The sequence below is a fragment of the Diceros bicornis genome, chromosome 5 (assembly GCF_020826845.1).
Source record: "Diceros bicornis minor isolate mBicDic1 chromosome 5, mDicBic1.mat.cur, whole genome shotgun sequence".
NCBI classification, from domain to species: Eukaryota; Metazoa; Chordata; class Mammalia; order Perissodactyla; family Rhinocerotidae; genus Diceros; species Diceros bicornis.
The window spans coordinates 79265017-79282145 of NC_080744.1; the positions used below are offsets into that span (position 1 = coordinate 79265017).

The 17129-nt window shown below is 41.1% G+C and overlaps 1 protein-coding gene across 3 annotated transcripts in view; it reads right to left on the reverse strand.

The window, feature by feature from the left end:
- Positions 1–17129, reverse strand: part of ENTREP2 (endosomal transmembrane epsin interactor 2) — a 443554-nt gene that overhangs the window by 225792 nt on the left and 200633 nt on the right. For all 3 annotated transcript variants that reach the window (XM_058542294.1, XM_058542293.1, XM_058542295.1), the window contains exon 2: positions 16696–16752. In XM_058542294.1, the coding sequence (XP_058398277.1) occupies positions 16696–16752 (57 nt within the window). The remainder of the gene's footprint in view (positions 1–16695; positions 16753–17129) is intronic.

Consider the following 17129-nt stretch of genomic DNA (forward strand, 5'->3'; position numbering starts at 1 on the left):
TTCTCTCAATTCTGCAAAGCCAGTCCAAGTACTGACAGCCTCCTGTTTGCCTTTCCTAGGTGGGTGCTGAATGCTCAAGTTTGTGTGCTTTCTCCCAATCCTGCAGAGCTGGGCCAGCGTTCTGCACATACTCACCAGCCATTTGTAAAGGCTTGCATTTGCCACCTTGGGGGGATGCACACAGGCCAGCTACAGGGTGAGGAGGTGTGTGGGTGAGGCACGCAAAGCACTGAGAGTGCCCATTGGTCAGCTGGGTGAGCCAGTTCGGGGGATCTGCAGGCGAGGCATCCCCAGCAGCATGTAGGCAGGCCAAGTCCATGATGTGGTTAGCAGGATCCATGTCCCTCCAATGCCCCCTGAGAGCCCTGGCTGCTATTCTCCCAGTCCCTTCCTACCCCCAGTCATTCAGCACTCCTCAGTACTCTGATTGGGCCAAAAATAAGTGGGTCTCTTTGGCAGCATCCCTTACAGCTGGGGAAGCTGGTGGCATTCACTCACATGCTCACTTTCCCCCATGGGAGAAATCATGGGCTGAGAAGCTCTTTTCGCTGAGCTGTGCTGCCTTGGGGGAGGGGTGAAGCTGGTAAAGTGAAACTGTTCTTCTTATCCTCTCTAACGCATCCAATCTCAGACAGTTTTTGCTCCAAGAGTGTGCCGGAACTTCTCTGCTGGAGTCCCAGACTTCCACAAAGGCACTCTCCTCTGTGGATGACTGTCAAAATCAGTGTTCTTTGCGAGGAAGATAGCAGAAAACTCCTAGTCCTCCATACTGATGATGTTACTCCAGGAAGGATTTCTTAATAAAAGATTCCCATATACATGCACAAAAATTAACCATAGCGAAAGGGGTTGATAAGTAAAGATAACTATAAAGAAAGTGAAACGACAAGTCAAAACCTGGAAGGAGACAGATTCACATGTTTAACAGAGAAAAAGCCTCCAGAAGATATAATATAAAGAACTTCTACAAACAAGTAAGAAAAAGATAAACAATACAAATGGGTAAAGCACAAAATCACATCTTACAGAAGAGGAAACACAATGGTCGATAAAGACTTAAAAATTGGCCAATTTCATCAGGAATAAGACAAATGCAAAACGAGACCATGAGATACCATGTTACACCCACCAGACTGGCAAACCTTTAAAGTCATACCTTATGAAGTTCTAGAAAAAATGTGGAACACTGCTGGATGTCTACATTAGTACAAACACTCTGAAAAAACCATTAGACATTATTCCATAAGAGTGAAAATATGCATTCCCCATGACAACTGATTCCACATCCAGGTGCACAGAGGAACCCTCACCCGTATACGTGAGGAGACTGTTACCAAAATATTCATAGCAGCTCAGTTCTTAATAGCAAAACAATTATATAAATGGCCCACTTGTCCACTAAAGGAGAACAGACAAATACACCGTGATACATTCACATGATGGAAAACTATACCAACAAGAAAAGTAATTGATCTAGAGCTAAATGCACAAACATGGATGAATCCACAGATATCCTGTTGAATGAAAAAATGCAAGTCATAGAAGAATACAGAGTGTGATCCCATTTATATAAAGTCCAAAAACAAATAAAAATAACATATTATTTAGGGACACATACACACGTGGTAAAAGAATGATGAACCTCAAATCCCTGCTCTGAAGAGAAGCAGGAGCTGAGAAGAGCCCATGGGCAGGGCCCCCTGTGGGTAATTTATGTTTCTTATGATGATTGGTGGGGGTCTCAGTTGTTTGCTTCCAGGTTATGCTTCATAATTTTATATACATTCCACTGAGTGTCATATATTCATGTTTAATAATATTTTATTTTATTAATAAATACTTCACAATTTAAAACTGAAAAGATAAAACATATTTTCTGCCAGCAGAAACTGCCAGCAGATTAAAAAACTAGCTGCCTGCCTTTTAAGTGTTTACATGAAGTAAAGCACACTGAAGGTAGTATTTTTAGGAAAAAAAAAGAATAAAAATCAGAAGTACCAATGAAACATGTAAACACAGACAGATAAAAAGAATAACTGAAATAATTCACAAAAACAGAAGAGATGTCATAATAGTTACCCTAGAAATGCAAATTGATTTGTATAAGAGACATACTGAAAGAAAATATCATAGAGAAATTAAAAATGATAGGCAAAGATATCAGGCAAATTTGAACAAAAGGAAAATGAGAGTGGTGCTCTGATTTTAGATAAAGCAGAATTAAGACAATAAAACATTTAATTGGTACAAGACCACTTTATATTAATAAACAATGTCATCCACAAAAAATGAACACTAGTATACTTAAGAAAGTAAAATCCAAACAGAGCAAACAGGGACGGAAATGAGAGATTGACAGAAATAGAGTTGCAGTGGACGATACTAATTTGGATCATAGAGCAAAAAGCTATTTGTAGAAAAAGACTAGATGAGGCTAATAGTCGCTGTGGGAGGGGGCAGAACCCTGCAGGTATGTTCTCAGTTACTTCCCTGCATTTTCTACATTATCTATAATACCCATCTAATACTCACATGGTGGGGGAAAAAACTGTAAAGACCTGTGTTTGGTAATGATATTAGATAAGAAAGGCAGACAATTTCTTTCTTCCTCCTAAAGTCAATCTGCAAATAATCAGTGCAACTGATTTTAAAACTTTCTATTAGTCATTAGATCATATTGCCTGTATAGTGCTATTTTAAATCAATTTCAATTTTTCTGTCAATTGTTGAACCACACAAAGTGAATATCAAAACAATCAAATTTGGAGCCTCTGAGTCTTCTTTTCATTCCTAATCAGAACTTTTATATTTTAATAAAAATTGAAAGCTTCCAGCAATTTGATTCAATACACATAAAAATCAGGGTAAAATATGAATGTTTCAATATTACCATTACTTACAGCACAGCATAAAATTACTCAGGGATCAAAGATAAAGTCCATGAGTAATATTCTTCATTAAAAGAAGTTGGACATTTGAAAAAAATCTGATAACTAATAGCCTATGAGTTACAATTTTTTCTAAAGCTGGATAAGTAGAGAGAGTTCCTCAGAATTGCATATTCAATTCACTTTCAATTAGTATGGTTCAGCATTTTATTCTTATGATTTGTATGCTTGGTAATACTTTTAAAATTAACTGTGCCACAGACAGACATATCACATACTTCTCAGCCGTAATAATTCTTCTAATGCTATATCTTTATAACAGTAATTGCCTTCTATCTGAAAGAATACGCATTTTGAATCTAGTGACACTTCATTTACTACTTTTCTTATATTACAGCTACCTCAGCATATTAGATTTTTTTTCTTAATGACTTTTTTCTATTAGGAGACTATGAAGACCCCAGGGCAAAGGAAGTCCATTAGGAAGGAAGGCACTTTAGAGGAGGCAGGAATTTCTAAAGTGGACATCAGATCAGACAATTCTTGTCAAGAATAGACTGTACAGATCCTCCATTTCCTGTGAACTATAAATGAATTTTGACATATCTCTAAACACAAAAAGCTATGAAATTTGCAAGATTCATCATCATTAATTAAATTGCCAACATAGCAAAAGACACATTAAGTATGTCACTAGCCATTGCACCTCCCACTTTCAGTTGAGGAGTCACCCTGCACCTTCTCCCTGGTCAGCTATGGCCAACCATAACATCCTGCTTAAACCACCTGGACCAGGAGACAGAGGGTCCTCTCGCCCTGATAGCTGGCTCTCTCTTTTCCAGACCATAAGCATCAGGTGATTAGGTCAGTAGTGGGGCAAAATGAGTCTGTATGGCCCTTTGGGGTCAAGGAGCCAATTACTGAAGTATCCTCAGGAAGCACTTCTAAGAAGCTCCTCCATGGACAGGCAGGGCTGCCTAGGGCAGTCATCCCTCTCCTGATGCCAAACGTGCTCAAGCACAAATGAGGACAACTTTGAAGCGAGAAAGAAGATTCAAGAACCAGTTGGTGGCTCAACCACTGCTGTCCCTTTCTCTCAAAAGTTTCTGAAGTTGGATTTACTCCTGGACCCTGGGACCTTGTACTTTTCTTGTCTTTTGGATTTTGTTTATGTTGTTCTGGTGGCCTGCAAGGATCCACTCTCCAATCCACCTGCCCAAACTCCACTCATCCAATATATAGGCTGAATCCTATTCTCACTGTGAAATGCAGTCTGAATCAGTCAGTCACTTCAGTCCTAGCAAGTGTCCTATGACACAATGACAAGAGCAGGCCCTTTTTCTAGCCAAGCTTTGGCAATTACTACTCCTGCAACTGTGGCCAATTACATATCACTTTTGGAAAGGATGTGTTTTTCACCTGTAATAGTGAATACTTGTCTTGCAGGGCTGTTGTGAGCCAATGTACAAAAAGCACCAGAGAGGCTTCATCTTTCTAAATGAAAATTATATATAATTCATTCTTTGATTTATTAAGTTCTAACTTGCAACTATTTCCTCCTATGATCTTATATTACTATTTTGTTGCTATTTATATTTTTCCAACTCATATCGTTTCCTCATCTAGAATCTAAACTTCTTGAAGGCAAGTCCACACCTTAAGCTTCTTTGTTTCCAACTCCTCACAGAGCTCAGTGCCTTGCACAATGTATTTTAGTGATCTGGAGGACTGTTGTGGCACCACAGGCGCTGAACTTTGTCACGTGACAGTTCCGAGCTACTGTGTGCTGACCATGTCTCCTTTACTTGTCCAGAACAGACAGAATAAGGAACCAGCTACAAGTCAGAATCCACCCAGGTTACACACGTAAATGTCATCTACTGAAGCGCACCAGGAAACGTACCCAAGCCTCAGTGACCAGCAGCGGGCAAACTCTTTCTCTTCTGGAAACATCTATAAACTTTGCTGATGCCCACAACTGGGAATACTCAATGGTTTATCATAATCAAGAAATGTATCAGGGTCTGGGGGTCCAGCTACATGCAACTCACCTCAAGGCACATTAACCAATGGACATGGATTACAAGTCAACCACTCAAGCCATATACAAACAGATACATAGAAAGAGTCCAGGACTCCATCCAGAGGCACACTCTGGGACATCTGCAGCATGGGGGTCTGTGCCCTCCACGAGGCTCCTGAGCTCCCAAAGACAACTCCACATCCTCAGTGCTGCTCCAACAGACTTCGTCACTCTCTGGTCTCTGCCCTCATGGGGAGAGAGTAACATTTCCTATACTAAGCTATGGGAATAATTCACTTTGGGAGAAGATTTTCAACAGCCATTCAGAAGCAACAACCAGGGAAAAGCCTATTACAATTGTTTCCAGGTGCAACTCAAATGATGCATTTAATTCATTATACTTTTAAGCACACGACTACCTTATTAGGTATCTTTGTCTACGTTGTTTTTAATCTTCCTATCCAAGCTCATTGTCTCTTGCAAAAAGTAACTTTTATTACATTTTTGATTAAAAATATGTCTGATGGATCAAAATAAAAGAATTTACACTGAGAAGTAAAATGATTTAAGCAAATATAAACCACTGTCATGTTTTAATAAAAATGGGTATTTTATTAATAACCATTTTTAATTTCACTTGGCCTTGAGTGGTCTGTTAATGCTATACTTTAATTAGTCCGTTTCAGTCTCTGTTTTCTGGTTACACTGTCTTTCACTGATGAAATTTAATAATGTTAGTAAACTTAAAGAGAAGCATACTAGTTAATTTTCATAAACAAGATAGGGGATTTTAGATCCTTAAGCTGCTTTATTAGCAGAGTAAAATTCTGCATTGTTTCAAGGACCTATACAAATATGTGTACATACTACTTCCTTCCCCTCTTCAGCACTTAACAAATGAAGGCTTCATCTTTAATGTGATCAAGCAAAATACATTCTCTTGAAGAGAGGTCATGATCTTGACTGTAAGAAACCCCCAAAGTGGATTTATAACAAATTTCCTGAATAATAATGACTCCAAATACATTTACATTAAATGTATTAACCTTTACCTCACCTATATTTTTAAATAGCATATTAAAGTTATATTTGAGCTCAATTCATGGCCTCAAAAGAAAGCCCTACAGGCTTTCTATAACTCATATTAAAGGTTAAAGTGATTCATACACTTTTTTTCCCACAAAATATGGCCAAACACACGAATCTGTAGTGAGACTAGGACTGAATTTCTGATGGGCACAGCAGGAAACACTTCTGTTAGTACAAAAATTCAAAGACACTTTTAAAAAGAAGTTAATATATGCAGCATAAGATTGTAAGCTTTCTTACATCAGAAAATGAAGAGCATAGTAATGAAGAGAGGAAAAATAAAAACCCTAATCTAGGCTGAAATTCATTCATCACACAATTCCAATTCCTTGGTGTTGGCATGTTTCATTAAATACTGCAGTTAAGAAAAACAAAAATAACAGAATCCAAGCTGAATGGAAAAGCAATCAAAGCTATTTTTTTTCATCAATTGTCTGTAGGTTTCCAATAAAATTGACACTATGGTAAGAATCCAGTCATTTATCCTTAAGTATAACTATATAGTGCTGGTTTCTCTACACTCAGGATTAATTATCAGACTCCTATTACTACCGCTCTCGGGACAGCTCCAAGGAGCTAAGCTCCAAAGGACTGGAAATGTTCTGACCAGTGCCCAGCATGGTGGAGGAGCCTATCATGGCTCCTGGTGCCATTCAATTGGGTTCATCAGAGCCAGAACACTCCCTGCAGCTTAAGAACCATCCAAACGCCTGCTGGAATGATGACAAAACTAGGGAAGCCCCCTTTTGTGAGAGAAGAAAATATAAAAGAAAAAAAATCTCCCTCTATTTGGCCGCTTCTAATGAAAAGGGAACCATGAAGTAATGAATTGGACATAAAAGTATATTATTTACTCTGATGCTATGCTGCAGTAAGTCTTAGTCTGAGCTGCTAAGGAAGCTGAGTTTACGTCTCAGTAAGCTAAAGAAGGAGGTTTTTTGTTGTTGTTAAATTTAGGTCTCAAGTAAAGCAGCATGGTGCAGTGATTAAGAGAGGAGCCCACAGGGCCAGTTGGCCTGGGCTGGCACCCGGCACCATTTCCCCCACACGCCTGTCCTGTGTCTCAGTTCCTTCTTGGAGTAGGATGACAACAGAGGTGCCCCACCGGGTGGTCATGAGAACTAAGTGGTGAGAATACTTTAAAAGGGCCCAGCATATCCGTGCCTGTTAGTATGGAAGCTAAATGGAAAGAATACAATGGGTTTTGAGTAATATTTTTCAAAGTGCCTCAGATGGTTCTGATGTCCAGGCAGGATGGAGAAACACTGGCCTAGAGGTGAAGAGCACGGGCCCTGAGACATATTGCCTGCATTTAAACCTGAGCTCTGCCACTGACTAGCTGCAAAACCTTGGGTGTGACCAAACCTTGCTGTACTCCCATCATAGAAAGATACTTAGAAGAGTGTCTGGAACACAGAGAGTGATCAATAAATGTGAGCAATTACCGTTGTCATCAGTATGTCATCAGCATCTTCCCAGGACAAGCACAGCTTGAGGTACCTCTGAACCTTCATAATAGATGAAGTTGGGGAGAGAGAGAAAGGAAATGCAGTATGCCTGGTAGAAAATAAACTCAGGTGTTCCTTGCTGAGCCCGCTTCATCTCCCAGGAAGCCTGAAGTGATACTGCTAGTCGACACGGACCTCTCGCTTTCACAGATCCCAAAGACTGCCTTCGCGTTCTGGGCCAGCCACTAGGATGGGGTCGGGGCAGGGGACTATGAACTGCTGCACCCCCTCCCCCCAAAAAACCAGAAAACACAAGAAACCAACCAACCAACCACACTAACTACCTACACTCAATAACACAGTCCTTCTTGTGTAGATATGAATAGGATAGCAAGGTTGGGTTGACATTTGAATAAAACAAATATCATCAATAAGGACCTAGAGGAGTCAAGAGACCAACTGACCTGGGGGAGGGGAGCAGGAATACAGGGGAGCGAGGAAACTTGATAAACAAAATTCTAATTAATATCCTTGTAGGAGGTGCACCCATAAAATCAGTGCTTCCTAAACCGTGAACGCATTGCCATGAAAAAGAAGCAATTAGAGAACAACAACGAGTTCTTCCAAATAACACGGCTGTCTGTCAAAATGAAAAATTCAACAGATAGAAGGGTCAAACAGTAGAATGGATATAGCTGAGGCCCAAATTAGTTATCCAGAAAATAAAACAGAAGAAATATTCCAGAAAGTAAAAACAGAGAGAAGGAAAATATTAGAAAATGTTAATTCTATAGCATCAATTTATCTACTGATAGCAGGTAGACTATCCATCTACCTACTTCTGGTAGGGTAAACTCAAGAAGGCAAAGAAATATGAGAAAAGATAAAATCAAAACTTTTTATGGAAGACATTTCCCCAGAAAATTTCCCATGAAAGATCCAATAACAAATAATTAGATCTAGTACAACAGTTCACTATGGTGTGTTGTAACAGTTCACTATTAGCTGGTGATATAAGACTAACACCCAATATCCTTCCAGAAATTATAACAGAAAATATATTCCCATCTCTCAATATTATAGATATTGTTTGTCCAGAAATTAATTTATAAAATCAATGTAATCATAACCAAAATAAAATCATTATCAGTATAGAACTTTACAAATGGATTCTAAAATTTACTGAAGAGAAATGCACAGAAGTAGCCAAGAAAACTACAAAAAAATAAAAGAGTGAATTATTATAAAGCTAGACTAATTAAAACATTGCAGTATTAGCTTAGAAATGGACCAAAAGATTCATGAAACAGAATAGAGATTAATAAACAGACCCATGTCCAAAGCAGTGGGAAGGAGTAGGACACTTCAAATGTGAGGAGAAATATTATACACTCAAAGAATGGTGTTGGAGAAATGGCTATCCATTCAGAAAGGATAAAATTAGAGCCTTATTTTATACCATATATAAAAATAAGTTTTGGATCAATAACATAAAAAGCAAAACTATAAATGTTTTAGAAATACACAGGAAAATAATTTCAGAAGTGTGGGGCAAGAGAGATTTTTTAAAATAAGAAAGAAACCCTAGAAGCCACATAAGAAAAAAACAATGGATTTTGTAAGATAAAAAGCTAACACCAGTTTTATATTTTTTTAAAAAGACACTTCATTAAAAATTAGAAGACAAACAACAGACTGGGATAAAATATCAGCCACTTAAAACAGAAAATAATTACTGTATTAAGAAATCCCACAAATCAAGGAAACACAGTCTTACAGAAAAATAGACAAAAGATATGAACAAGCAATTCACAGACGAAACTGAAATGGGTAATGAAAATCTTGCTATTTGTTTTCTTAAATTCTTTGTTCCTTTTTTCCTGCCTTATTTGGATTAACTTGGTATTGTTTATGACTCCACTGTATTTCCTTTATTGGCTTATTAGCCAACTCTTTATTTATTTTTTTATTTTAGTGGTTGCTTTAGGGTTTATAGTATACATCTTTAACTTAACAGTTTACCTTCAAGCGATATATGACTTCACATATAGTTTAAGAACATTACATGGTATACTTCCATCCCCTCATCTTTATACTATTTTTTCACACAATTTTTGTATACATGTGTTATAAATCTCACAATACATTGGTGTGTTTTTCTTTATATTTCCTGTTCTTTGTGCATATTGAGCTTCTTGGATCTGTAGGTTTATAGTTTTTATTCAATTTTGAAGAAAATTGGCTATTATTTCTTTTTTTAATTGAGATATGACTGACATATAACATTATATTAGTTTCAGGTGTACAACAAAATCATTTAATATATGTATATATTGTGAAATGATCACCATAATGCCTAGTTAACATCCATCACCACACATAGTTACATATTTTTGTCTTGTGACGAGAACTTTTAAGATCTACTCTCTTATTTCTTCAAATATTTTTTCTGTCCATCCCCAGTCCTTTAGGGACTCCCATTCCACATATATGAGGCTTCTTGAAATTGTCCCAGACATCTCATTAATATTCTTTTCATTTTTTACAAAATTCTTTTTTCTCTGTGTTCTATATTTTGGATAATTTCTATTGCAATGTCTCAGAGTTCACTAATCTGTTCTCTCCTATCTAATCTGTTGTTAATCTCATGCAGTGAACTTTTTCTTTCTTACACTGTAGTTTTCATCACCAGAAGTTCAACTGGGTCTTTTTTATACTTTCCTGTCTTATCTTTTTGAACATCTGAAAGACAGTTAGTTATAATAACTGTTTTAATATCCTTGTCTGCTATTTCTAACATCTGGGTCAGTTTTGTATCAGTTTCAATTGATTTACTTTTCTCCTCATTTCAGGTCGTATGTTCCTGTTTCTTTGCATAATAATCTTCGATTGGATGCCAGACGTTGTGAATGTTATCTTGTTGGGTGCTGGGTATTTTTGTATTCCTATGAACCTTCTTGAACTTTGCTCTGAGACACAGTTAAATTACTCGGAAATGGTTTGAATCTTTGCGATCTTGCTTTTAATATTTGTCAGGCAGGACTGGAGCAACATTTGGTCTGGGGCTAACCATTCCCCACTACCTAGGCAAGATTCTTCTGAGTATTCTACCCACTGCAGTGAACCGTGAGGCTTTCCAATCTGGATGGCGGGAAAGCCCTGCTCTTGCACCTGGCACTGTTCCCTCTAATCTTCTCAGATAGTTCTTTCCTGGCCTCAGGTAGTCTCCTTGCATGCAAGAGCTGATCGGTACCAGCTGAATACTCACAGGGGCTCCTCTGCAGATCTCCAGAATTCTCTGTGTAAGTCTTTCCTCTCTGGCACTTTGTCCTGTAAACTCTATTCACCTTGAAATCCCCAGACCCTCACTTGGTCTCCTTAACTCAAGGAGTATGCTAGGCTCTGCCCAGGTTGCCCCCACCTGTGCTGCAGCCTAGAAACCTTCTCACAGCTGGAGGCTAGGCAATCTTAGGGCTTACCATTAATAGTGGAAGATCAGGGTCGAAGGAACACACAGTTGAATCAGGACAGATTTATTGCCAGGGGCTCATTAGGCAGAGATTATGGCATTCAATATTTTAGCTGGAGGAGTTAGGAAGGACTGGAACAGTTTGGTCGTCGGAAATATGAACCCAAAGGTGGGCTACACTAAGCGAAGTTGAAATGCCAGATTTTCTTGGTATACCACAGAGGAAGGGATCTAAAGCCTGGCGGAGACTGCAATGATATGGATCATGTACGACCTCCTCGCCCATCCCGGAGGAGCCAGAGATCACACATTTCACCACAACTGTGAAATAAACCTGTGAGGGGAGCCCCGGGATCCTTGAAGAGCTCTGCGGTGACTCTTCTCCGTAGGTCAGAAATTACAGTGGGAACTGCTGCCACTGAACTGGGAACCATAAAGCAGTGAGGATGATGGGATCCCAGAGTGGCAGGGGCAAGTGGCAGCACGTAATCACCAACGACCAGGTGGGGGTGGTTACTGTAACGCACAGTGGGGCCAAAGGAGCCATCAGAAAAGATGTTTGGTGTTGGTTCCTAGAGGTTCTCTTTTCTGACTGAACCCTGACTGATACACATTCCTAATGGGGTTGATAAAACTTAGCAATAAAAGTAAACCACTATCTGACCAAACCAAAAAGTCAGACTCCTCAAACACTGTCACATAAAATGCAAACAGTACTAAATACACAACTGGATCTAAATGGTACTCATATTCCTACAGATTAGTGCTTTTTAAAATAGATTTACTTTGCTTAAAAAAACTGTAATTTATCTATAAAAATAAATTCTAAAAAAATGTTTTCAACCCCATGGTTATTAGTTTCCCAATAGCATTAATTATCACAGATAATCTAGCGGCTGGCTCAGTACTACTTCACTCAAGTTTTTTAAAAAAATTATGCTACCTGTGACATGTGTGAGACGGTCCCCATTATCGATACATAAGCAATCACAAGATGTTTTGCTGAATCTTTCAAAAAATTATCTCATCAGAGCTATATAATCTGATTCCTAATTGGCATCCAGCATAACACAGAACCTTTTATAGTTTAACGTAAGGAAGACAATTATCTCAATCATAGGAGACACCTAGCACACATAAAAAAAACACCACAGTAATGTGAAAATACATATTCTTCACTGACATAGCTATCACTAGTTTTCGGCATAGGAAAGGCTCTTAGAAAATACTATGGCAAAAAAGTCAGTATTTTCCTCATCCTTCTCCCTCTCGCATCACATTCACCAGCCTGGAAGGGGTGGCCTCCTTCCCAGTCCTTGTCAGACAGCCTGCTGCCCCCTCCCTCTCTCTTCCTCTTCCCTAACAGAGGCTACACTCTAGAACATCAGTCACTCTGGGAGACAGGTTTACACCCTCTCTCTCATCTCACTCTGTCTGTCTCATAGGATCAGAGTGATGAAAAGAAAGAAGATGCGGCGGAGGTTATGACAGGCCCATGCCCAGCAGCCTTTCGGAGGAATGATATTGCCAACAGAACAAAGATAGCACCAAAAACCCCACCATCATGTTGGCCCACTCCTTCCTGTCCTCACCAGCTGACCCCTGCAGGGCTCCGGCATGGCTGTGCAGGCCCTGGAGCAGTGGGGCCCAACACTGCCTCTTCCAACTACCCCGAGGGATGAGACACTCTCCCTTCAGGGAGGGCAACTCACTCTGGTGGTCGTTACTGGCGGGAGGGCAGTGTGTTCTCTTGGCAATGAACCAGAATATTCACAGTGGCATCTTCAGTTTTATACCCCCAGGAAGATGGAAACATATTAGGGTAGGGGATAAAAGCAGGAGCTTGGGATAAAACAATTATTTAAATCAAGACTTCAATCCATTCTAGCTGTCACACCCTAGGCAAGGTACTTACCTAAGTCTTCCTTCTCTTATCTGGAAAATAGGGACAAAAACAGTACCTTCCTCACAGGGCTGCTGTGTGCATAAGCTCAGAGAATCTCGATAAAGTGCTTAGCAAAGGGATTAGCACACAGTAAGTGCCCACACATGCTCACTATTAACTGCAGTGTGAGAGTGGTCTTGACATGATGTGGAACACGGGACGACGGGTTGGACGCAGAGCTTGGAGGAGAAGAACCCACCCCGGCTTGGGGGAAAGAGAAGACTTCCAGGAAGGAGTGACACATGAGCCTTAATGAGCTGAAACGGCAAGGGCAGAGGAAAGAGGAATTTGAGAGGATGTTTCAGAGGGGGAGCCACATGCCAGGAACCCCAAAGAGTCCAGGTCTTGGGCTGAGGCTGGGCAGGGAGGAAGGCCTGCACCATGAGGCCTCCTACGTCATCCAGGAACCTCAATTCTGTCTTCTAGGCCCTGGGGAGCCACTGACGGGTCTACAGAAGGACAGTAACATAGTCCTATTAACGCCTGAGACACTGATTGCTCCATCCGTGTGTGTGGAGACTGGATTTGAGAGAACCAAATTCTGGACACACAGATCTGTCAGGAGGCCACTTCAACATCCTGTGAGGGAAGGCAAGAGTCTGACCTGGATCAGGTGACTCAAGGAGTAGAGAAGAGAATGCTGATTGGATAAATATAAAATTAGTAAAATGAGAGAACTTGTGGATGGTATGAAAGGTGAGGGAGGAGAAGGACATAAGAGTGACTCCCCAATTTCTAAGTTGAATGGGAGATCATGTCACCAACCGACACAGAAAACACCAGAAGAGGGACAAGTTTAGGGAGTAAGATGATGAGCTTCAAGGAGCATAAGTCAAGTGATACGTAACTAGAGAAGAGCTGTGGGGCAGAGAAGATGATGTCTGCATGGACTGCAGTCGGTCGGAGAAAAGGAGGCTTTGGGATTCAGAGAGCTTCGGGTTTGAGTCATAACTCATTACTTACAGGCCCGGGGAACTTCCCTTCTCTTGTAAGTAGGAAAACCTACCCTTGCCAGCACTGTTGTGAGCATAAGGGCACACAGATCATATGCAATGAATAGTTACTATCATTATTTATAGTTTTTGTTGGTACTATTCTGAATAGAACATTTTTGGTCATATTTCTAGAACTTTGTTGTGATGGTTACTTTTATGTGTCAACTTGGCTAGGCCATGGTACCCAGACATTCATTAAACATTAGTTTAGATGTTGACGAGAAGGTATTTTTTAGATGTGATTAAAATTTAAATCAGTAGACTTTGAGTAAAGCAGACTACCCTCCACAATGTGGGTGGGCCTCATCCAAGCAGTTGAAGGATTTAAGAGAAAAAAGACTGACCTCCCCCAAGGAGGGGAATTCTCTCTCTCTCTCTCTCTCTCTAGACAGAGTGTGTGTGTGTGTACATCCTATGGTTATGTTTCTTTGGAAAACCTGCTATATCTGTATATCATGGATTTTCCTCCCATTTATTATTATTGTGAATGTTTTTACTCCCATTAAATAAAGCTGATGCTAAAGCCACATCAATGCTCATGGTTCAGAGAGTGAGTTTTGGCTAATGAATCAAAAGATTGTATTGTCCTGGTCAAGGACAGACAGAAGAATGTTCTTACAGTAGAGACCACCAACCACCCACCAAAATTCCTCCCCTCCCCTCCACAGCATGGAGCCTCCTCTGGGAAGCACGTGTCCAGGGAGGGACTACCTTTTCTAGCTTCCTTCCCAACTAGATGGGCTGGGCCCTGTGACAAGGTCTCCCCAATGGTCTGACGTGCAGGCAGTAAGTGTCACCTTCAGGTCAAGGAAATTAAGAAGCAAGTGTTCCTTCTCCTCTCTCTTTCCCCTTTCACTGAAATGCAGAGGACTCCACAGGCCTAGGGAATTGTAGGGCCCAAGATGGAAGCAACCAGGGTCACTGACGCACCTGTACAGGGGAGCGGCCCTCTGCCTGCAATGCCCACCCTGGATGGGAGCAAGAAGCAAACTTGCATTGTGTTAAGCCATGAAAGTGTGAGGTTTGTTACAGCAGCTAGTGTTACCCAACCAACCCCCTTACCTCACTAAGTAAGGAAAGTAGGCAGTCAAGCTAGGCGAACCCTTTCTCTTTTACCTGGAGCTTGGGAGGGAATAAATCAATGGGAGGTAACACTGACCACTTCCTGGAGGGCAGCTGGTCCACACAGCTGGTGAACAGGCAGTTTGAAAGCTCTGCTGTAGCAGCTCCAGCTGGTGCTATGTCCCTCCTCCAAGGGTGAAGGCTGAGACCCCACCCTACTGCTCTGGCTTCCCCAGGACACACCTGGGACACCTCCACAAGGAGTCCTGACTCCTCATCAGCTATAAACACATGCATCCTTTGTGGTAAAATGCCCATCCCATGAGAATCTCCATCCTGGGGCCGGGGCTGGGGGCAGGTGTGAAGGGTGGGCTGGGTGATGGACGCTATTCCTCTCTTGCCCCACACACTCACCCAAGGGAGGGCAGGCTTTTCCTTTGTTTGGCGGCCAGCATCAGAGGGCTTACTCTGTTTGCACCATGGGAGCAGGTGCGAAGGTATGGAGCAAGCTGTCTCGAGTCCCTGAAGGGAACCCAAAAGCCATTCCACAGCACAGCCAAACACGTCAGGCCGCACAGCCAAACACGTCAGGCCCCACAGCCGATGTGTCTGCTGCCATTTCCCTCTACACAAAAGAGTCAGCTTCTTGATACGCTAGCTGGGATTTGCTTTAAAATAATCCAGCAAGGGGCCTGGATGAAACAAGATGAGCCAACATTGATATTTGTTGATGATGGATGAGGATACACCAGGGTTTATCATACTAGTCTCTCCATTTTTGTGCATATTTGAAAATTTTAATATAAAAACATTTTTAAAGGAAATTTCTCAATATATTATAGAAGAGGAGGCCCCACTGAATTTATACCATGACTCCCTTCCCGATACCTTTTCAGGATATCATGGTTACTCATGAAGGAGGTGTTTACAACAGATAGGTTTGTGGGGTTTTTTCTATTTCCATTAATATTTAGTACATGTCATTATCTCCAAGTCTAATCACTTAAAGAAGAGACTTTAAATAATTGATTACTACAAAAGAAGTAAAAAGCCACACCATCTTTTTCATTATCCATCAAAACCCAGAAAACCTCTTCCTCTAGTCCTGACACGGACACATAAATATATTAATGAATACTCTGATAAGAACATGCATACAAATCAATAAACACAAATTTGCTTGGGGTACTTTTCGGAGAGAAAAACCATCATCCTCTCTCCATCTCCCAGGCAGCACGCCCCTCCCCGCACGACGCAGCAGCAATGTGAGAAAGGGTTCAAGTGGCATCCCATCCTTCATTCTTCTGCTCCAAGAAATATCCTCCTTCTACCCTCACAGAGTTTCACAGTCTCCAAAACACACAGAAAGCTAACATTTCTTGAACTCTGATAAAATACATCCTGTTTGTGTGGTCCTACATAAGCACATGTATATGTATGAACGTGTTTACACATCTGCAGAAAGCACTTACATCTACACTTATTAAAATGTCTTTGTTCATGGCGTATAGGAGGGCACCCAGACAAAACAAACAAAGAGGATGGCACCGAGCATCTTAGACAAACACCCAAGGGGCACTCTCAGAAGTGGAGCAGGCAAGATGCGCAGGGTCCTTACTGATGAGCCTACCTGCATTGAGAGGTGACATTTTTATAAAGGTCTGTATCCCACTTTCTGCAAAGAAGCCAGGATTCTCTGCCATCACCTTAGAAGCACTCACACGTCTGCAGGCGGAGCCCTGCTCCAAGGCCACCATGAGGCCAGGTGTGACTTACCACGAGGGAGAGAGGCCTTTTCCAGGAGACGACACCAATGAGTCCTGACAGCAGCACCTGGAAGGACAAATGGTGCAGGAAGGTGAGAGGCTTCGGAACCTTTAATGAACAATCAAAACAGTAGCGACTGTTTCCACCTGAAGAAGGACAACTTCTAGAACACAGCACACATACACAAGAGGGGCTGCAATGAGATGTACTGTCCATCCAGACGTTCACAGCCTGCAGCCACTCTGAGAGACACATCTAGCCTCTCAGGCCACCAGGCACCCCTGAGAGGTTACTTATTGTCTGCATGGGTGGGCCCAAGAGCAAATGCACTTTCTGAAAGAGCCTCCACAGGGGCTAACTCCACTCTGGTCCTGTAAGTTATTCAGCTGTGTGATTGAGAAATCACAGGGAGGACTGAAAACACACTTTTTGGAAAGGCGGAG